Source organism: Rissa tridactyla, chromosome 3 (genome assembly GCF_028500815.1).
Source record: "Rissa tridactyla isolate bRisTri1 chromosome 3, bRisTri1.patW.cur.20221130, whole genome shotgun sequence".
Lineage (NCBI taxonomy): Eukaryota > Metazoa > Chordata > Aves > Charadriiformes > Laridae > Rissa > Rissa tridactyla.
The window spans coordinates 7,793,195-7,816,328 of record NC_071468.1 but is presented as its reverse complement, the minus strand read 5'-3'; the positions used below and the strand labels follow the sequence as shown (position 1 = coordinate 7,816,328).

The following is a 23,134-nucleotide window of genomic DNA, read 5'->3' as shown; positions in this document are numbered from 1 at the left end:
AGACTTCAGAGTGGACTTGCTTCCCTTGGCCCTGGCCCTAACTCCTGGCTAAAGACCTATTTTTTTAAAGGCTTTAAAAATTTTAGAAGACTGAAATGAATTTTGGTGGTATTCGCTTGTAGTTTTGCTTCAACGGAGCTAGTTTTATGAAGCATTTAATGAATTGTATTAAACACTCACCTGATGTCTCTCATAAATAACAGGAACACTGAAGAGCGAAATCAAAGCTGGAAAAGAGCACATCAAAGGTATAAATATTGACAAAACGGATGGTGTTGAGGTAAAACAATGACTGGTTTTCACACCTTGACATTTCTTTCAAAACGGTACAAGAAAAGGCAATAGCTAAGCCACATACAAAAATTGATGGCTGGTAATTTAAACAATCCCTTTTAAGGAGAAGCTGGGCTGTTCTCCAGGTCTCATTAGCAGGGCAGTAAGTTTGGTCACAATTCATTTTTTTCACTGTGGGTTATGCAAATTCTTCAAAAAGGATGCTTAGGCTTCTGCCAGTGAAACAAACTATCTGCAGTGGGACATGGCCAGAGTCAATTTTGTACCTCCTCCAAAGCCACAATACAATGATAATATTCAAGAGAGGCTAACCCTGAAAGGGACAAGCACAACAGAACATGCTTTTAAATGGTACAATGTCTGGGGAAACAGCAACCTCAAGGAATTCAACACTGCAATTCAAAATGATCCATTCTGCAGCGTTATCAGCGTCCTAGAGAAGGACACACAACTATAACATCTTGAAACACTCCCAAGAACACAGGAATAGCCTCACAGTACCAAACAGACTTCAGTGCTTTTCAAAGGTTATTTTATATGCCAGGTATTTAACACAATTTAAAACACTTACCCAGAATCAGTAATGTCAGACCATTAAACAAGGCACCAACATAAGTGAATACCCACATCAACACTGCAAACTAAAAAGGAAAAAAAAATAGCATGTCAGCCCACAGTCTATCTTACCAGAATATACTAGTTAGAGCAGTGGAAGAATTTCTCTAACCACACATACGGAACTAAAATGCCCCAAACTCCATCCTTGTACATCTCATGTATTTATAGGTAAGTGACAAGATGGCTGAAGGGTTCAGTAATAGGATACGTGGCCTCCTGTGTCCAGGTCATCAGGCTGAATTCATCCCAAGTCAGCAGCAACCAAAAGCTGTTAGTACTCGGTGGCTGCTCAACATCTAATACCAATGGGCAAACACAGCTCCTACCTCCCACCCTGCAAACAGATGGAACAAGACAGGCAAGTGAGAGCTTAAAGGGCTGGCACACGACACAGCACTCGGTGACACAGCCAGAAAGAAAGCAGGTCATTTTTTTGTGTGGCAGCCCAGCAGGCAACATACGAGGGCACCCAGTCCAGGCCTGCAGCGCAATCGGCAGCACCAAGCTATCAAAACCACACTTCAGCTCCGCAAAGGTCTCAATGAACCCTCGGCTAGATGTAAGGGACAGACTAAACGCCCTGACGAGGGGCAGAAGACCCTCCAAGCCTTCAATGGAATGCCTCAAACACTTGCAAGGAAATAAATAATGCAGGCCTGGCCTTCAAAGAACTGATAAGGCTAACACTTCTGGCACCTGAAAGTGTGGGAGAACTGTCTTGTGAAGACAGGATAGTTCTGCCACTCGTGCGATGAGCTTGCTAGTTCTCAGTTCTCGAGGCCATTGTGTCCGAGACGTGACCGTTGCTTCATTATCCACGAAATGCACACGAAAGCACACACCCCTGCCTATGCTAATGAAGATCATGCTAAACACGTATGACTATGTCACTCGTCTCTCCACCCGAATCATGCTACACATCACCTGGGAGAAGGGAGAAACCTGAGACGAGGCTGTCCTTGGCAAGGGGGGTGGACCATGCTAATTCAGCAAACATAAAAGGGGAAAATAAGTGCCCCTAGGAGGGGGGAAAAAGAAGAAACAATAGAAGAAGATTGTGCCTGGGAAGATTCTTCCCAAGAAAGAAGACCGTACCTGGGAAGATTTTTCCAAGAAAGAAGAAGATTATGCCTGGGAAGGTTCCCTGAGAAAGATGCTGGAACCAGGACCAATGATCTCTCTCTGTCTTTTTCTCTGTCTTTTCCTTTCTCTATCCCTCAGTTTCTCTTTTCTTTTAGAATTGTTAAGTAACACAATGCATACCTCACCATTTGCCATAATTTGTTATATACCTCACCAGTTATCATGGACTTGTTAAGACCTATACTAACCATTTGGGGAAGCTAATAAATGTTTGTATATGGACCTTGAGATTTATCTCACCTTAGTCTGCGCCGTTGAGACTTTATGAATCTGAAGTCACTTACCCCGCCTCTTTACTCAGAGCGGGACGTGACACTAGACTAGGCAACGGTTGCTGTCACATCAGGGGAAAAAAAACTAACTGGAAAGTAACATGGCAAGGTTGGCTTGACTAATTTTTTTCATTTAAAAAAAAAAAAAAGGAGCTTTGGATACTAAGAAGCTGGCTCTAAGTCAGAGACAAATTCAGAAGCGAAGACGTCCTTCTGTTTTCAAACACCTAATCTGCCATAACGTCTGTCTTCGTATATCGGCCCCCAGCTTGCACCCAGACGCTGTTCCTCCTCCACCACTGCCCTGGTAACTGCACACGTACAGCTCCCCTGTCCTGTAGAGGCTCTGCTCCACTTCACTAGCTTTACACAAAGATCTGCAGAAGTTCAAGCCCCTCAGCTTTCTGCCAGGTGGAGAGTGTCCCAAGCACACCTCTGACCTATAGTGGGGTGGGACGGGGTTGAAGGCTGCCAGCTCTATTTCTGTGTAGGATTCCTCCCCGAGGAAAATCAGCCAGTTTCTTCTAGTGTTGCACAGCCCATAAGGAACTGAGCAAAAGCCAGGATCTGGATGTCAGATATTCAGATATACGGATTTACCAGTGCTTCTTTCTTGCTAAGCACTGCATTATGTTTTGCATTGTGCAGTGCACACAGATGAGACCCCCAGCCCTTTAATCAACTAAGCACATCTGGTTATCTTCTGTGCAAGACACTGCAAAGCACTGAAGAGCTGGAAAGACACGGTGTGGAGGCTGCTGTTGCCATCGGAGAGGGAAGATCTGGGCACAGTTAACAACTGAAAGTGAAGCACTCCAATGAGCAGGAGATACACACACGGAAAAGATGGGTACAAAGCACTGGAAAGAAAAAAAAAGCATGTCAAAGGACTGTGGGTGTGGGCAAGGATCTAGCCTGCAGCCAAGTTACTCAGAAGTTATGTACCCAAACATCCATTTTTAGCTTATCGTTAAGAGGCAAAATATACAAACCAAAAAAAAATCAACAGGCAACAATAAGGTAAGGGCATGACAATCAATACAGGTTTAATCGCATGACCCCTGTAACAAAATAAAGTTTACTTCAAGAGCTTCGTTCACAGCCGATCCCATTCAAAATGCGGTAGGATTAGTTGCAAACGATGCAGTTCTTTATCTGTCATTTCTTTGTAGATGTGATGCAAGCAGCACTAGAGGCAGAAAGTTAATCCTCAGACAAGGCTGCAATGTTACCATCAACAGCGTTCCCACTGAAGGATTTTGGCAGGTTTATCAAGAAAAATAAAGCAGATTTCTCTAAACTCCCTCATGATTCATTCAAACCTTCTGCTCTCCGCAATGCCCGGGTGAGCGCTGGCTGCCTGCCTCTGCACAGGACATTTTAACAGAGCAAATACTTTCTTGTCAGAGCAAGTCTGTAGCCGCAGCACATTCCCCTCCCCAGCGAAGAGAGGAAGTCAACAACTTTCACTATAGCAAAAAGCCCCCACGTTTGTGATAATTCAGAATGATTCTCTCGCAGGCTGTGCATTTGGTAAACTACACATGCTAGCTTCAAGCACACGCAGCAAAGCATCTTGACAGGTCTCCAAGATCTCCTCTGCGTGAACACCATTACTGAAGCTAACTAAGCACCGCCCTGGTCAGGTGAACATTCAGTAATACTGCTGAAGACTATGACCAAGTCAGAAAACATGAGTTTATGTAAGCAGAGGGGTAGCAATATGAATCAATCACAGAGTCCAACAGTTATTGCCACTATCCCATCTTACTTAGTGAGCACTGAATTTATAGCCCAAGAAAGGTCAAAATCCAGGAGTTAACATTTGACTGACACAGGTTTTGCTTCTCTGAAAGTCTGTCCAGAGCAGCATCAGGGTCCAACAATGAACTGCGTTGTGCGTGCAGTTTATAATCTACATACTGTGAGGGAGAGGGAACCACTGACCCCAGTGAAAGCACCCGCTCGCTCTGCCCCATCAGGAAGGGACAGCTGTTTTGAAAGCTGGGGCTACTAAAGCAAATGAAGTTCAGCAAAAACCTCAGAGCCCCCCTCCCACAACACCTTCTCTCTTCACACACTTCTTCTGACAGTTAAAACAACACGCCCAGGAACAAGTGGAGCTGATCTCAATCCCACGTTTATGTATTGGTCTCTGGGGTTTCTTTTTCATTAGAAATGAGACAAACTCAGAGAAACTTAAAAATGCAAAAAGGCTTACATGAAATACGTCCAAACATTTAAAGCTCTAAGACATAAAAAAAGCAGAAGGCGACCCAGGATTGACCTACACAGATAACATTGCTCTTTCCACACACTCAGGACAGAAGGAAAGCGCGGGGCCCAAGCTCAGCCTGAATGTTACAATGACAACCAGTAAAAACCCCAGTATATCTGACCGACCAAGTTGAGTTTTTGCCTACCTCATTCCGATGCTTAATGGCTCCCCAGTACCCAAAGCATGCAGACATTTAATGGCAAATCCAGAAGTGTCCATATATCAGTTTCTTTACTATAAAATAGTTCAAATGCAGCAGAGAGCTCTGTTTCTCGAAACATCAGTTGAACAATGACAAATTGAAAGCAACTGTACCCCAGTGTCAGAACAGAGCAGCTGCCATTGCGCAGCTGAGGGTGAAGCACTAGATTGCTGGTTATCAGGACAAAGTGCAGTTTATCCTGGGACTCTCTGGCAAGGACTCCTCTGGAATTGCTCCTCAAGAGCTGTGAGGAACTTCTTGTGCTGCATAAACATTTAGAGTCCACTGTAAGACTTCCATGACTGAAGCATTGTTTAATAGGAAAGAAAAGAATTTTAACAAGACGGATTTTACAGCCAGAACTACTACACAAAATAAACTGACCTGCAGACATTTTCTACATTAAAGCTCTGTAACTTTAATTATACACAAACATGCTGTTTCCTACAGTGAAGATGTTTAAAGTACATAAGCCAAGATATTTTTATTTTTTTTAAAACCAGGGCCCTTGTATTACATAAGACCCCAGCATCTTAATGTTCTCCTCAAGCACTTCAAAATGAGTTACTTGTGCTTGTGAACTGTCCTGACGTTCACTGGTTACATATAAGGGTTGCTCCCAACTACCATAAATTAAGACTAATTAACCTACATAAAACCTTTTAAATGTCAAAAGAAGAGAGGGGAAATGAATTAGTTCAGCTGAATAAACATGTCTTTCCTATATACCATAGTAATTTAAAAGTTATTAAAGTGCCTCGAAGACATTCTGAATGGAATTAATTCTATTTCTAACATAATTCCTCTGAAAGGCCTAATTTTAAAACAGTGTTAACTGAAACAGCAGTTGGCTGTTCACTGCTTCCTTTTCCTTTACTGCAAGGGATTGTGATCTCTAAACAAATGGTGTAGAAATTCTTATAACTCATATGAAGGAACATATCACAAAGGGCTTAATTATTAAAAGAAATAAAGTGGCCTTGTGACTACAAGTTTTTCTGTGATGTTGTTTAATCAGATCCAAACACAACTTAATAACTTTTCTTTGAACACTGAAACTCAATGCCCTTAAAAAACACAACAAACAAAGAATACGCTCCCTTCCTTGCACACCAAGTTTAAGTTATCAAAATGCATTTCTAGCCTAGAATGACTAGACAGTCATTCTTTTGGTCAAGGCTGTGGCCTTGAGATGCTGCAGAGATGAACCCTAAGTACTTGGTCACTTAAGCACAAAGGCGAGACACAGCTTCCTACAGCCAAACGATGGGCAGCGGTGAGAGGATCTTGCCATCAAAATGCAGTCCCTGTGTGGAAACGCTTGCAAGGCACAGACGATAGCAGCCTTATTTAAGCTATTCTGCCGTAAACCCATGGCAGTAGTATCAATCATGTCCTCAAAAAACAACCAGAAAATAAGAATGCACAGCCACCTCATAAAACCACTTTTATTGCACAACCTTTTAGGAGCAGGAAGATTATTACACAAATCCCTGGGCTAATATCCCATCTCCTCTTTCCCTTCTGAGAAAATGAATCTTTACCATGAGCAGCAGACCCCAGGTACCAACCCGACAGCGTTATGATCTTTCCCTTCTCCAGAGGGAAAGGACTCTTACTGCAGGAGACTTGCACAACATCAGCTGCAATATTTCCAGCACACACTCTTCACTGTGTTTAAGTGGGAGCATAATGAGAAACTGGATCTAGAAACTCTGGGTAAGATCCGGAGATCTGCCTCTGATTTCTGTTCCACAAATATAACGACGACTTTTACAGCCTTCCTGTATTTCTCCAAGTTTCACTAGAAACCCCTTTCCCCAACGCCACAACAACTCAAAGGACTTTACAAAGAACTAAGTAAGGGATTTACTGGAGGACAAATGCAACTTTAGTTCAAGAAGATTAAGCAAACTGAAAAAGAAATGGACAACACATTGTACTCAGTAAAAGAAACAATTGTTTGAAAAATTAAGAAAGACGATTAGCTTGAAAGAAGAGAATATAATTCTTACAGAACAAAACTGAAAGATTTTCAGCCAATTGTTTTTTTTTTTTAAATTATTATTCTTTTTTGTCAGTTTTGCTCTGTCACCTTCAATAGACCCCACTAAATACTACTTAGACATATTCAATGTATCTGTTAAGACAGTATTGCATGCTTGAGGTAGAGTAACTTGCAAAACCCATTTCAGTAATTTGCATCACTATGAGAAACAGCTATTCCCAGCCAAATCCAGGGACTGGAACAGGTGTCCACCTTCCCACTTTCCTAGTAAAACAAGGGCAGCAGCCAGTCCTCGCTCTCCCAGCAAAAATGCGTACGCAAGAACTCCTACTGTTTAAGGCAAGTAACTAACCGCTTGGTAGTCTCAGTACAGAAACAAACAGAAAAACAAACCAAAACCAGACTGTGCCCAAAACACAGATTTTTCAAGAGGGAGAGATACATGTTAGCGACAAATTTTGAACGCCCAATGTATTGTTTTCTTAAAAGATTTCTGCTGTTAAGCACCAGCAAGGAAGTGTAACAGCTGAACTGCACACAGCCCAGCCTGAGCTTATTTCAGTTTTTCATTATTTTTTATTATACTGTCAAAATACAGATAAAGTTATCCACTCTATTACTGCATGCAGCACTTTATGTTCAATTCAGTGTGGCTATCAGAAAGCTGTACTTCTTAAAAAACCAAAAAGGCTTAGGACTTCTAACAAGCAAACTAAAACTCATTATTTACTTATACAGAGCCAAAGATGCCATTGTTCATTCATCTTTATAAGGACTGGTGGGCTTTGCTAACCTAGGTCAACAAAGAATCCATTTACCCAAAGCTGCTGTATCTACAGGTGAAGCAGACTTACCTTCAGAGAATCAACTAAGTCGTCGACTAGGAAGAGACGTCTCAGCTCTTTAACTGTGCCATTAATGTGACCAAGCACAACATTACTGTATTTCTGAATAAGCTCTTCAGACACAGCTACATCAGACTCCAAGTAAGCCCTGCAAGAAAGGAGAGCTTATGAAACTTTACTTCAACAGTGCTGCCCAACAGTATCAACACACGTTATATGTTACATATACAATATCAACATACATCCTTCTTACGTTATCATAGAATGGTTTGGGTTGGAAGGGACCTTAAAGATCACCTAGTTCCAACCCCCCTGCCCTGGGCAGGGACAACAAAAAGAGAAAACCCTCACCAAATGAGGAATCCTAAAATGACAGAACAGAACTAATATAAATTATTCTTAGAAGGTAAAGGTGAACCTTAAAAAAAACTCCACAACGCCTTAGAAGAAAAAACTGTTTCTTTCTTACTGTGCTACGGCATTTACTAACCCACACACAGTCTCACCTGGACTAGGCAGAAAAGGTGCGCTGGCTAACGTGTGTGTGAACAGACAAGGCTACTGAGCGGCCAAAACCGTGTCCAGCACCACTGACACATACGCGACCTGATCTATGAAGTCTCTTCCTACTCCCCAGCTTATGCTGCAATCTGGTACACCAATAAGGCCAACGTGTATTTAAAAAAGTGAGACACTGACAGCCTGGGGGGCTGTGGGGTGTGCATCGTTGCTTGTTTTTCCTGTTGTACTATTAGACAGCCTAATTTTCTACGAGACTTGAGATTCCTTCATTTCTCAAACAGAAAAAAATCCTGCAAAATCCATTCATACCGCTGAAGGCACATACCGTTAAGCTGTAACAAACACACTGAGGCACAGCAAAATGAGCAAGTTTTTCATCACTTGCTAAAAAAAACTTCTTTCAGTTAGTGACAACAGTTCTTTTAACAGAAAGATATAAGCTCCTATCTGGTTAAGTGTTCTTTCCACCACACTGCAACTTTTATCTGTAGTTGCAGTGGCTATGGCAATTTAGACTCTTTAAATAGAGACTAATTTATCTAATTTGCATGTTGAAGGGAGAAGGAGCAATGCAGCATATCTGTAACAGAGCACTCATTTTGCGTTTACTACAGTTGTTAAACTTTTACTTTCACTTAAGAGGGGATTCTGCTTTGGGGTTGTTTTGTTTGATTTAAAAAAAAATAAAATAAATGCACAGTGGAGGCTCCTACGTATGTCATTTAAGGTAAAGCTAAACATGGCCTTGTGGCACGTTCAAAACAAATTCAAATACTTTAAACGGTAACTACAGTGGGCGGCCATTTCAAGGCTTCATTCTGCTATCCACACTTGGCCTGAGTCTGCACGCCATTCACGACTCATCAGCAAGATATTCAAAATACCTGAATCAAAAATTAAATTGAGCTCATGGATGTGCTCTTCACTGTCAAACTAAATTCAATTAAAAATATCCTTCTTGTAGTTGAAGCTATACAGATAAAAAGTATGCAACCTAGTATGGTGGACGAGAGTGTTTGGAAGCTTCTTATGAATATCAGTATTTTTAGAAATAAACTGCAGAAAGAGCACAGGTAGGAGAAGTTTTGCTTGTTCTTGCTAAGAATTAACTGGTGAACGTGGAAGTGCTGTTTGGATACTGAAGAGCACTACTGGGCAGACAAGGCAAACAGGATTTCAGCTGGGAACTATTCACCCTAGTAAGGAGGGCCATACAAGGCCTTGATGGTTTAAAAAAAAAAAAAAAAGCTCCCCCCCCAAACATTTAAGTTTACAAAATATAGACTTCATACTGCTATACAGCAGTCTACAGCTATCTACAGCATTGGCAGATAAGGGGAGAGCAACCAACATCATCTACCTGGACTTAAGCAAAACATTTGACACTGTCCTGCATAACATCCTGGTCTCTAAATTGGAAAGGCATGGATTTGATGGATGGACCACTTGGTGGATAAGGAACTGGCTAGACAGTCGCACTCAAAGGGCTCAATGGCTCAATGTCCAAGTGGAGACCAGTGACGAGTGGCATTCCTCAGGGGTCAGTACTGGGACAGTGCTGTTTAACATCTTTGTCAGAGACATGGACAGTGGGATTGAGCACACCCTCAGCAAGTTTGCCGATGACACTGAGCTGTGTGGTGCGGTCGACATGCTGGAGGGAAAGGATGCCATCCAGAGGGACCTGGACAGGCTTGAGAGGTGGGCCTGTGTGAACCTCATGAAGTTCAACCAGGCCAAGTGCAAGGTCCTGCACCTGGGTCATGGCAATCCCAGGCACAAATACAGGTTGGGCAGAGAACAGCTTGAGAGCAGCCCTGAGGAGAAGGGCTTGGGGGTGCTGGTGGACGAGAAGCTCCACATGAGCGGGTGAGCTTGCAGCCCAGAAAGCCAATCACATCCTGGGCTGCATCAAAAGAAGTATGGCCTGGCCAGCAGGTCCAGGGAGGTGATTCTGCCCCTCTACTGTGCTCTGGTGAGACCCCACCTGGAGTACTGCATGCAGCTCTGGAGTCCTCAGCTGAAGAAGGACATGGACCTGATGGAATGGGTCCAGAGGAGGATCACGAAGATGATCAGAGGGATGGAGCACCTCTGCTATGAGGACAGGCTGAGAGAGTTGGGGTTGTTCAGCCTGGAGAAGAGAAGGCTCCAGGGAGACCTTACAGCACCTTTCCAATAGCTAAAGGGGGCCTACAGGAGAGATGGGGAGGGACTCTTTATCAGGGAGTGGAGCAATAGGATGAGGGGTAATGGTTTTAAACTGAAAGAGGGGAGATTTAGATTAGATATTAGGAAGAAATTCTTTACTGTGAGGGTGGTGAGGCACTGGAACAGGTTGCCCAGGGAAGTTGTGGATGCCCCATCCCTGGAAGTGTTTAAGACCAGGCTGGATGGGGCTTTGAGCAGCCTGGTCTACTGGGAGGTGTCCCTGCCCACGGCAGGGGAGTTGAAACTAGGTGATCTTTAAGGTCAGGGAACTGCTGGAGAGCGTACAGCAAAGGGCTACGAAGATGATTAGGGGATTGGAACACCTCTCTTATGAAGAAAGGCTGAAGGATTTGGGTCTCTTCAGTCTGGAAAAAAGACGGCTGAGGGGGGATCTTATCAACGCTTACAAATACTTAAAGGGTGGGTGTCAGGAGGATGGGGCCAGGCTCTTTTCAGTGGGGTCCAGGGACAGGACAAGAGGTAATGGGCACAAACTTGAACATAGGAAGTTCCACCTAAACATGAGGAGGAACTTCTTTACCCTGAGGGTGGCAGAGCACTGGAACAGCCTGCCCGGAGAGGTGGTGGAGTCTCCTTCTCTGGAGACATTCAAAACCCGCCTGGACGCGTTCCTGTGCAACCTGCTCTGGGTGACCCTGCTCTGGCAGGAGGGTTGGACTAGATGATCTCCAGAGGTCCCTTCCAACCCTACCATTCTGCGATTCTGTCCCTTCTCAGCCAAACTATCCTATGATTCTATAATGAATGTTGGTGCCAATTGTTCAGATCTATTTTTTTATATCAGATCTAAACTTGAAAGCAAATACCCCTTTTTTTCCAGTTTTGTCCCACAGCTGTTTTAGCCACGGACTGGCTTTAAGTGGGTAAATGAGCCACTACACATAGTCAGGGAGGAATGGAGGTAAAAACCCAAGAAAACATTTTAGTTTGTCATACTGAAGATGGGAGGAAGAAAACAAGAATAATTGGAAACATCACAAAATTAGTAAGAGAGCTGTAAATAGGAGGACAAACAGGAGTTTCTGAAAGGTGCAAGGGAAATTGAGATCGAACCACTCCATTGATTAAAAAAAGGAGAGAAGCAAGTCTGAGCAGTGTGGGATGGGGCTGGTATGGAAACAGGAAACATGCACTCTTAGTAATTACTCTAACACATTAGTAAGATTTTATTTCTCTTAAGATGCAGCTCTGCAATAATGGGCACCACTGTACTCCACACAGGAAAGGATGCATACCATGGATACCGTATTGCCACATTGCAGGGAAGTGCACACATGGTATGCCCCAAGGACTTAGCTCATCACTTAAAGCAAAGAGCTTGGAGGTTCACTTTGAGGGCTTAAATTAATCGCGTGATTCAACTCCTCAAGCCTTAGAATTCAGAGTCCAAGTTTCTGGATTTCTGATCTGGGCAGGCTGCAATGAACCTGGATTCTGCTGAAGACAAGGCAGCCTTGTGTGTGGAGAACACGGCTATACACCAAAACACAAATTTTAAGAGTATTCTTAAAAAAAAGTTCCAAAAAGATAAAAATATCCTCTGCTACATTTATTCTGATCTTTTCTAAATATATTCAATTGAAAGTGCTGCATCTCCTGGGTATTCTTTAAATTTTGTGCATCATCTGCCACGGGTTCACATTCTGAAGACTATAACATTTAAAGTGTACATATTACTCCACTAGATTGAAGTGTTTAATTTTTTTTAATGTAACTTAGGATACTCTAGCATTCCCATGCAAATACCCTGTACCAAACGCTCGGTTCATTTTCTCTACCGCTGTGTATGCCTACTGAGAAAAACTGGAAGAAGAGAAGATATAGACTGGGCAACAGGTTTTTCAGTACAGAGACTATTTACATTATTATGCAACATATTACGGCATAAGTAATTTACTGGTTCTAACAGCACCGATATTGCTGTTCCCCAAAACAACACACTTTTTCTTAATTAGAAGAAAAATCTCACCTAAATGGGTGGCCTTCATCGGACTTTTGGATTGCCTGGATAACTCCCTTGTATATCCTAAAGCTGATCGTCACAGAAAGCAGGGCCAAGGCAATGTAAGCTGTCACGCTCACGATGCTGAACACTGTTAATGAAAGCAGCAGGAACAAGCTGGCACCAAACACCACTCCTGTCTTCTTAATGTCTCGCCAGTAAAGGAGGTCAACAACTAAAATTTAAAAAAGGTAAGAAATTAGAACAAGATACCTTTTGCATCCATATGAAAACAGTAAAACACGATTCATTTGACTCCTGGGAGTCATCAAGAATGGAACTTGTGATCTCACTGTCAAACCAGAGCTGAAATTACAACTAGAAATAGGTTATTTTAGCACTGATTCTGCATTGGGCTTCAGATTATTTGTATTATTGTTATTAGGATTACCTCAAAACGTAATTGCTAAAATTTAAGAACAATTCTGCCCTTAAGCAATGTCAGAATCAATCTCTTCTACTATTATGCTGTGTTTTGCACCACAACCACAGCAGTTTGTGCTTCATTTCATTTTATTTTTGTCACTCACTGAAGAGATTGATTCCAATGCCCTGTTAGGACAAATTACAAGACACTAACAGATCTCTAAACCATTATATCTTTGCAAGTCTGGTAGAGCAAAGGCACTGCTCAAGATTCATTAACAGTTCGTTTCCTTTTGAATGAAGACATTCCCATGGGAGCTTATACTGTTGATTATGGGTGACAGACTGGGCCATCAAGAGGGAATAATCTCACTGAAATTTCAATCCAGGCTGTATCTGCTGGGCTCCAATGCAAAATACTTAATTTGTAAACCAAGTTTATTTTTTCCTTAAGTGACCCTCGTGAGAGAACACAATATTATGCCATTTTTAGCATCATTGTTGAGTAAACTACAGCCTTGCACAAGTCCTAAGTAATGGCTTAGTACATCCATTGCAGAGCTGCTGTTGCATCCAGTTGATTACCTTATTGAACTCATGAAATCTGTCAAATGTCTTTCTCCACTGCAGAGTACAGAACTGGGCCGGGGCATCTAGTCTAGTTTTATACTTCATGGTGAGACACAAGAAAACTCACTCTTCATGATTTCTACTTCCACAGCTGATTAGGTTTTCACAAGAACAAATTCCTCTTCTGCATCAAAACTGCTTGTTACGTACTGAACTCAAAATAAGTTATAGAAAAATTATTACTATTACACCACAAGCTTAGTAATCCTGTCTCATCCTCAACATGACCAAACTTAATTGTAAAATAGCCTATCACAATTCAGAACACATTCTTACACTGAATGACTGTAAAAGAAAATCTAAAAAATCGTATTTGACTATTATTTCTTACAGGATGAAGATGTGGTAATGCACCAACATTAAACACTTAGTAGCCCCATAGGCCAAAGTCTGGAAAAACCCTTTGTAGGTATGAAAATGCCACTGGGGCTATGGTGCAATTTCAGTGTTTCAGAAGCTGAAGTCCTTTCTAATTACTTCCACAGGGAAACCGTACTGAGCAGCAGGCACTGGAAATATGAGAACCCTGGTCAGAAATTTAAAGCCATCATTTTCATAATGCAAACTATTTTATCCAAATATTTAATTCACATATCAGTAGAAGTTTCCTGAGGCTCTACAGACAGAACCAGGTTAGAGTTGCATAAACACCTTAAATTTGTCATAAACCAAAACTGCTGTTGAAAGAAATGGCCTCACCCCTCCACCACCACTCAGCCCCACTCCTTTCCTCAGCACGGCCACAGACAGAACCAGCCTGGTTTTCCGTACGCTGCTCACAGCTACTGCCCCCCCAAAATAAAATAAAAACAAAGCAGACAGCCAGATCAGATTCTAGTTGTGTTCACCATGTGACTCCACAAACATATGGGCTGAGAGATAGAGTAGCCAACCGACGGAGGTGACACTCCTGCTCTCAGAACAGCACCAATTTTAAGTCCTCGTCAAATTGCAGCCCAACCTATCCATGCACCCTGTCAACCTGTTATTCCTTTTGGTCTCTTCATGTTACAGAGCTGCGCTTCTGTTTGCCCTATCAACCAAATCAAGCCCTAAGCAAGAAAACTTTTCTTTAATATTTGTAAAAACCAACCAACCAACAAAAAAAAAAAATCAAGTCATCATAGAATTCCTTTTGTATAGGCTGTAACTCCTAAATTTAACAACGTTTTCTTTCGTTTCTTTGGCTTTGCTTCCAATCACAAAAGTGTCTATTAGTGTCTCCGTACATCTTATGTTAGCAAGTTTAGCATGTAAAAGGAGCTTACGAATGAAACCGTGAGCTTGACCTAAAAATCACTGTAAACCTGAACTGAGCTGCAAGTTACCATAACACCTGGGTGAGACTGTAAAAAGCAGTCTTGCAAAAAAAAAAAAAAAAAAAAAAAAAAAAAAAAAAAAAAAAAGTTGGTGAATTTTGTGCTGCTAAATGATGCAAGAAATCCTTGAAAACTTATTTCTTTCAGAGTATTTGGTTCAAATACTGAAACTATGTTTATTTTTAAGTGCTGCAATATGAGCATCCATATATTCGAATTTGGGTGCTGCTCCCGTATCACGTGGCACACTAAGTATGAGCCTTACTCCTCTCCACTTGCAGACAGCATTAGTTCTGTAAATGAGTTACTCCCTTCTCTGCAACACACTTTTAAAGCATCTCCCCTGATAGCGGGTTTACCACTTCGTAGGAAATCACTCATTACAAGCAGTGACACATTACACCTCAATCCTGCTATAAGTAATTCATTTGTATGAGTTTCCAAAACAGAGAAGCAAAGGTAAATGGCTGGAATTATAGCACAGCACAAACGCCAAATGGCCTCTATCGACCTACCTTCAAGTCTTTTGTTCTCAGTAATCAGTAAGAAAAATCCCCAAGCCAGGACCTCCCAGATGAGAGTAAAGCTGTGCATGAAGCATTCTTCCTCACTGTCTCCTCTCCATTTAGAGAGCTACTAAATCAGCCTCAGCTTAACATATGTATCTGGTTTCATTGTAAATTCCTCCAAGGAAAGAAAATTCAACGTTATAAAGTCACCGAAAACCTGATTGTAATTTTCAGGCCAAGAGAATGCACTATGAAATTGATTTACATTCTCCAGTTGATCAGAAACTCGTATTTGCATTTCTTTCTACTGTAGATGAAAATATTGAAAGCATTACTAGAAGCAGCTTTCTGGCTTTAACTTACACAGAACATATTCCAAGCAGATTTAAAAAAAAAAACAAAATCCAAAAACCAAACCAAGAAACAAACAGAAAAACAAAAACCCCAACCAATGCTCAGTAACAGCCCTACCAAGCAGTATCTTTCCTCATAGAAACCATTTTAAGCTCTATTTTCTACATAATCTATGCATTTAATGCAAGTATTCCAGGCCTATTCTAAAGCAAGAACAGCTGCCTACATTTGGTAAGCACGAACTGTCACTTGGCACGTCTAAAAATAGTACTGCTAGCATCTGTGCCTTACATGCAAAACTCATCCAATTACATTTTGCTTTTAAAGCAAGTGCCGTGATAGGTTTATCACTGTATTTTTAAGTCTTTTCTTTCTTTCACAGACATTTAACATAAAACTGAACGATTCATATTGTTTTTTGATGGCAAAACCAAGTGGTTTAACATATCTAACCTCATAATCCTTTTTAAAAGAAATGCTGAACTAAGCAGCCCTCTCTTTTTTGAGAAATTAAAAGCCTCGGCATCTACAACCAACTTCAATTCGCGTCTACTAAAGAAAACCAAGAAAAAGGGACTAACCCATTTTGGCATCCATCTTGCGTGTGCCTGCATGCACCCAGACCTCGGCACAGCTGACTACCCGGAGCCCTTTCACTTCCTGCGAGGGCAGTCAGAGGTCGGCGGATCCACGCAACCGCCTGCCTTCCGCCCCATCGCCCGCCGAAATGAAATCCCGCCGGCCCCCGCCAATGGCTGCCCCTGAGCTGAGTCCTTGGAATGCAGCTGCCGAGGGAGAGCCGGGGGACTGCGCTCACGATGAACAACTGCTCTCTATCCAGCGTTTAGAAACAAACAAACAAAAAAAAAAAAGGGGGGGGGGGGGTTCAGCACCAGAGAAAGGCGACTTGTGTAAAAGGGGAAGAAGATTAAAAAAAAAAATAAATGCAAACAGCGTACAATTTGTAAACGTTGTTATGAGCAACGGCCATTACACTAGAACCTTTCTGTAATCTGAAACGTAAGCAGGAATTCTTTATATTATCCAAATAATAGTAAAAATAGTGAAGATGCACAAGTCGGGACCAATTTAAGAACAGCCAGCGTTGTACTAATACAGAAATGCAACAGAAGTGTTGAGAATGGGCAGCTTTCAAATGTGTCTAAAGCACACGGCAACAACTACCACCATAGCACCAGACAGGCTGCTGTGAAGAAAATTTAACTCTAGACCAGCGAATACGTGACAAACAGGCAAATTACCGTTAATTTCTGTTTAGAGAGGCATTTTCCAGTTATGCTAAATAAAGTTCACATTTACATGTGACAGCGATCTTCGGGGCTTCCACTGATTTTTCATACAGAGTATCGAGCAGGCACGGTCTGACTCTGCGGCTTTACTTTCAAAGCCCGGTTGAGCCTGGTGTGGAGCAGCCACAGCTGAAGCAAGACCAGGCCACGAACTCATCAAGTGGTCAAAGTGCAAACACCATGAGTAGACTGGGGTTTGACATTTCAAGATTTCCTACAACAGAATGACCATTTAAAATCGCAGATGACATCCTAAGCAGGAGCAGTTACAGACTGGGCCACTAAATTCAAGCCTCCTTTTAGCCTGATCAGACATGTTGGAAACCCAAGTTTGGTCCTGGACTGCCTTGCTGCAAGTCAGCAACAGCAAAACAATCCCAGGCTGGTGAACTGGGGGGTTATGGCATGGCCGCACGTGGTGCCAAGCACATGGAGCTGACTTCAGCCGACAGAGCTTTCCCTGTCCTAGGGACCAATGTTACAAAGAAGTGGCATGTCCAGCGGGACTGACAGGCTTGTCCAACTGGATCCCAAAAGTCAGAAAACAAGTCTACATCACATGTGTTGCAGACGTGGCACATCTGCCCCACAATCCCTAGCAAGAAAAAGCGATACAGATTTCACGGAGTACCCGCTAGTACGAACACTAACTCCAGCACTACCAGACTGTCCCCCCCAAACCTGCAAATACTACCTAACAATTATTAATTAGTCTAAGCAGTATTTTTCTTTAATTTCTACTTAATGATATATGCGTGCATGTGTGCACAAGGTATGAACTGGGAAAACCATTCCAAAGCCCTGATTACTCACGATAAACATCTAAAAAGCTCAAGGGCTGCAGAAGCCTAGGCAACCTTTTGCACCATTTAACTAATCTGAACCAGAATTCAGACAGATTTTCAGCACATTAATTAAAAAAAAGAAAAAAAAAAAATAATCCTGGGATAGTCTGGGAGTATAGCTGTGGTGTTCATCCTACCACTAGCATTATTCAGCCATTAAAACCTGACAATTCATTGAAATTATTAAAAATTAAATAAGTAAATGTTAGACATATTAGTACCAATTACTCCATGGGGCTCTGTCTTTAAAACTGCTAAAAATAAAAATCATGCCATCCCCAGGATAAACCTATTTCATCCTGCCTATCTACATGATCGATACCACAGGTATTAATCAATACAACAGGTTATACCACTTTCACTATGCTGGTTCCCCAACTACTATGGCCGTAGCACAAGAAACACACAGACCAAAACCAAGTTTAGGATTATATTAATTACAAAGTAGTGCTTTAGTTGGAAAGTCTAGCTATGAACCATACTTTTGGCTCTTCTCTGGTTTTAGATTTGATTCTTGCTTTTATTGTTAAGGGTGTTGTGTTTTTTTTTTTTTTTTTTTTTTTTTTTTTTAGCATGGAAAGAAACATGTTGCAATATTTGCTTCTATATTTATTTTGGGGCAAGATGAATAGTGTAATCAGTCCCTGAACTTTACCCATCATTTTCCGTGCCACGGCAGCCTGACCTAACAAAGGAAGAACAAATGAAACAAGGCATCTTCTTCTCGTTATGAACAAATGCTACCAGAAACCACGCTAAACCAGGCTTCAAGAACAGCTGCAAAAGGAGAGGAACCAGACTCCTCTGCTACCCCAGAAAACCTTGTTCTTGTTCTGCTTCCAATTTCTATTAGATGCCATCTCTATAAGTAAAATTGCAATTAAACTTCCAGGCAGTAGGGACTTCCTTGGAGGGAGAAACAGGCACTAAATCAGTTTCCTCCACCTAGGGGGATGACACTGTGTAAAAGCAAAGGGGGAGGGGGGAATTTAAAAACACTGCATGAAGCAGTTATACCAGCACAAAACACGCACGTAGGACAGGTTCAGGTTTGCTTTGTTCATTTGAGGCTAGTTCCATTACACGCCAGTGAGGCCTACATTTTGCAAAGAAGCCAAGTGCACAGACCCCACGTTACTGGCCTCCACGCAGCTGTAACAGCATGCCTCGCACCGGTTAGCGTATTCCCCTCAGGTGCGCCATATGGGCACGCTCGTGATTGGCAAGTCATTAATTTTAAACCAAGAAAGATGCCATTACGCTCAAGGCCTCGAATTCCAGACTTGGAAATGTCTGCTTTCAGTTGCAGTGAGGCACAGACCACCCACCAACCCTGCCTGTCAAGTTGTAAAAGAAAATCTGGAAACTGGGCCTGAATACCCAAAGGTAACTTGCCTTTTTTTTTTTTTTTTACAGAAACCTTCTGACCTCACCCTTTCCCCCCCCCCCCCCCCAACACCAAGAATTTCAGGCCTGATATATGGACTGTTGAACATTTAAACTAGTTACACATCAAGAACATATTACTAAACACTGCAGAATATTTTTTCCTAGTATTTTACAGTCCTTTAATGAAAGATGAGAACTTTCAGAACCTTGTTTTGCAGGGGAAAAGTTTTTGCCCTGCAGGGCTTTTTTGCTACATATTCAGGTTCTGATAGAGCGTTCTGTGGATTCTAGACAGCTGGCAATTTTGTCCAAGTGGGAAAACACAGATTTTGAACAACAGTTGTAGAAAAAGAGGAAGACTTCACAACTACCAATGACAGGGCCCTTTAAGAAAATATTTAAGTATACAGAAATGATTAAAATTTTTTTTAAGCTTGCCTTGCCGATAAAAGTTTGAAGATTACGTATTCACATAAGGCTTAAACTCTTACACACTGAGCACTAATATAATGATCCACAGAGATTTACACTGGTGATCTCCTATTGGCGGTTACAGGAACAAAGGTCAGAACCACACTAATTTAAGATTAGCTACTTATTTACCTGAAACAATTTGATATTATGGCTGTAAATTCTGCAAAAATCAGATACAGTTTTACCTAGAATCCAACAGAATTATGAAAAATACGAAGTAAACACATTAAAGGTAGACTCCAAACATGCTATGCTGAAGGGGAGGGGAGAAAATACCCTTCTGTAGTCTGCATGAGATTTCTCCTTATAAAATTATTAAACTGCATGAACTGCATACACTACATTCTTTCAAGTTAATGGTTAGTATTATTAAATTATTAATAACCTTGGAATTTCAAAGGAACATCAACTATATTCGGACTATGCTGATATTTGTGCAGTACATACCAAAAAAAGCTGTTCTTTAATATGCTCTGTAGCACTGAAAAATATCTGCAGTGTCACTCAGGCTATTTCACCCACATGAGTAATTTTTTATTCTGCATTGCTCATATTTACCCATTTTAACCTACAACTTTTACAATTTTGCATATAGTACAAATAGATATCTTACATCTTCAGATACATTTCACAATCAAATACAGGCTACAAACACCATTTGCCAAGAACAACCCGCGGCATTTTTAGCTTTATATTAAAAAAAAATAAAAAAATAAAAAAAGGAAAAAAGGTGAAAGAACAAATACCCTTATCCTTCCAACTGCTCGGCTGACTGTCCATCTCTTCACAAACGATCTGCCCTCCAGCTGTGATTATCAATTATGCATACCAAGAGGACAGCTGCAAGAGAAGAAACCTATAGCCCAGGATGGGAAACATGGGCTTCCCCGGCAGCGTCTGCAGTCTGCTGCTGCTGCACTGGTGCTGCAGGAGGCCAGTCAGCTGACGGCGCGGGGTGTGGAGCGCCACTGACGCAGTGCGAGCTGTAACCCGCCTGCTAACCCGCCTGCTAATGCTCCGGCACCAAGGCTAACGTGCCGTCCTCAGCCACCGCAGCCATTTGCTTCTTACTGCTTGCCAACAGAACCGAAAAGACAACGCAAGGCAGAGAAGGAAAATCGCCGGCACGAAGGGAGATGGCTTCTCCCCGCAGAGCAGCGGCAGTGCCTGGGGAACGCCAGCGCAGCAAGGCTCAGCGAACGCTAACAAAAGCCAAACTGCCCTAAGCAGCTTTTCATAGCAAAGCTGAGCTAAAAGTGGTCACCAGACAAGCTTTAAACAGATTGCTTTTCAAACAACGGTTAAAAACGTATCTATAAGTCTCCTAGATGTATGCCTTCCCCTCGTTTTTTTTAAGCAAACGTCTGCCTGTCTGGATGACTAACAGAGACATCTTTGTAACACACCTCTCCCTTTAAAAAAAAGCTTGAAGGAAAACAGAATAGGACCCTTTCTGTGCCTGTAACAAAAGCAAGAAGCTCCTGAAGAACAGAAGGAGTCTTTTTTTTGCTGTTATATTTAGTCCTTACGAACTTCTCAGCCATATTTATTCATCTTAATGGAGGTTTGAGAAGAACGCTTCTCTCTCCTTTTACCTAATTCCTACAACCAAACAGCATCCTACGTTTTCACCTACAGACCTGACAATTAAATGCTCCCTTCATTTAAATAAAAATAGCCTGAAAGCTTACACTACTAACATATAGAAAGTTACACAGAGAAAGTATTGTACGGACCTGAGACAAGCATAAACTAGAAACTCAAAATCTGAAAGAGCTGTGAGAACGATGTTGTCATTCTATTTTCCATCCCTGCTGAAAAAACAACTACTCTTCTAATTTGGAATCTCTTCGTAATATCTGGGGCTGACCATAAAATGCTAAAAGCTCCCCAGCACTGCTCCAAAACCTCTTAAAAATTTGAAACACCATTTTCTAAAGAACTAGAATTCGCACATTTCCACAAAAATGCTGTAGACCAGCTGGGATGGAGATCCTTATTTAGTCCTTAAATGGACAGTTTTAGTTTTCATTACAAGATACAATCTTAAGTGGAGGAAGATTACCACAAAGTTACCAGAAAGCCCTGTCTGTTACTTCAGTTGCTAAATAAATTTAAAGCCTTGTTTGACAGCAAACCAGTTACGTGTATTTTTAACTTATATAAAGATGTGCATTTCGATCACAATTTCAACTGGTAAATCAAAACACATACTATAGGAGGGAATTAGGAAATGTATATTCAGACATCATAGCGCAAGAAAATTTGTGAAGCTACACTAGACCAAAAAAAGTACAAAACGTGTCTAAAAATCTGTTTCTGACTTTGAGCTGAAATTCTTAAGATCAGCTAGAAACCACCAAAATCTGTGTTTTTCCCCCTACATTTGTTTGGATGGCTGCATAAAACCATGGTGCTTTCAGAAGGTTCTTTCCACTAATTGTTAAATTTCTACAAGATACACAAGTAAAGCCTCTTAATTTCTTCTTCATATTTTTATATTACATACTTAAAATAGTACATTTATGCAAAATGCCTAAACAGACATTTTGTTGTAGCCATGTGTGCAGCCACAGCAAATCGGCAGCAGCCAGAAGATGACCGTGAGAATGGCTGCATTACCAGTCCATATCCTCCCACCTCAAATGAGCCACTAACTCCCTCCACAGGAGTTTCTCCCCGTCCTCAAGATCCTCCTCTTTGCATACTTAATATTCACTCTTACTGCTCCATGCAAATGATACCTAAAATTAAGTCTCTGTCCCTCTGTACTCACATTTGTTATTTCAGGCAAGATACACCCACGTAACGCTATTCTACATATAAACCGAGTAGCAGCACCATCAACAAACTTCTGTGTAAGCTTTATTGTTCCATTAAGGAAATGGCATGCTTGTTTCTACACCAACATTTAAACAAGAACCATCCAACTAACAGGCTACTTACAAAACGATATTATCAAATCACCCAGACAACTAAAACAGACGATTGATTCTATATATGTTTTTCTACCGCACCTACGCTCGAAGGGGCTGCATGCCCGCCAGGTGAGTGCTTCAATCACAAGGTAGATGTTGAATCACCCTGAGCAGACAGACTAACAACAGCGTTTTTGTACTGAAGAGTGTTCCTGACTTCCCACAGGAAAGCATTTTGGATGACTACCTAATTCTGCTCTCACCCAAAGCCTCATTCAGTGCTAGCCACCTATCTGTGCTTCTAGGAAAGTTGATGACTTACCCCAAATGCTCCATTTTCTCCAAAATTCTGCCACTCTGCAAGTAACTACCCAAATGCCTTGCTCTGGTAACAGCCTTTGCCTCTCAACAGGAGTGACAAGAGAGCTCTAATGAAATACAGCAGCTCTAGGTCTTTCCTTCAGAAAAATTTCACTCAAGGTTTTGGGTTTTTTGGTTTGTTTTCCTAATTCCTCCTACCCTTCCCCAAATTCTCCAGCCTGAAACAGCAGTCTCCATTTATTATTATTTACCCGGTAGCAGAAAGGAAGACCTGAACAACCAA

General features: G+C 41.7%; 1 protein-coding gene across 6 annotated transcripts in view; it reads right to left on the bottom strand.

The window, feature by feature from the left end:
* Positions 1–23,134, bottom strand: part of RTN4 (reticulon 4) — a 49,614-nt gene that overhangs the window by 2,704 nt on the left and 23,776 nt on the right. For 3 of the 6 annotated variants that reach the window (XM_054194468.1, XM_054194469.1, XM_054194467.1), the window contains 4 exons: positions 12,384–12,591; positions 7,670–7,808; positions 866–935; positions 181–227 (listed from right to left, as the gene is read on the bottom strand). In XM_054194468.1, the coding sequence (XP_054050443.1) occupies positions 181–227; positions 866–935; positions 7,670–7,808; positions 12,384–12,591 (464 nt within the window). Of the gene's footprint in view, positions 1–180; positions 228–865; positions 936–7,669; positions 7,809–12,383; positions 12,592–15,246; positions 15,403–16,175; positions 16,381–20,358; positions 20,546–23,134 lie in introns of those variants that run through there. The other 3 variants (XM_054194472.1, XM_054194473.1, XM_054194470.1) reach the window with 3 other exon arrangements.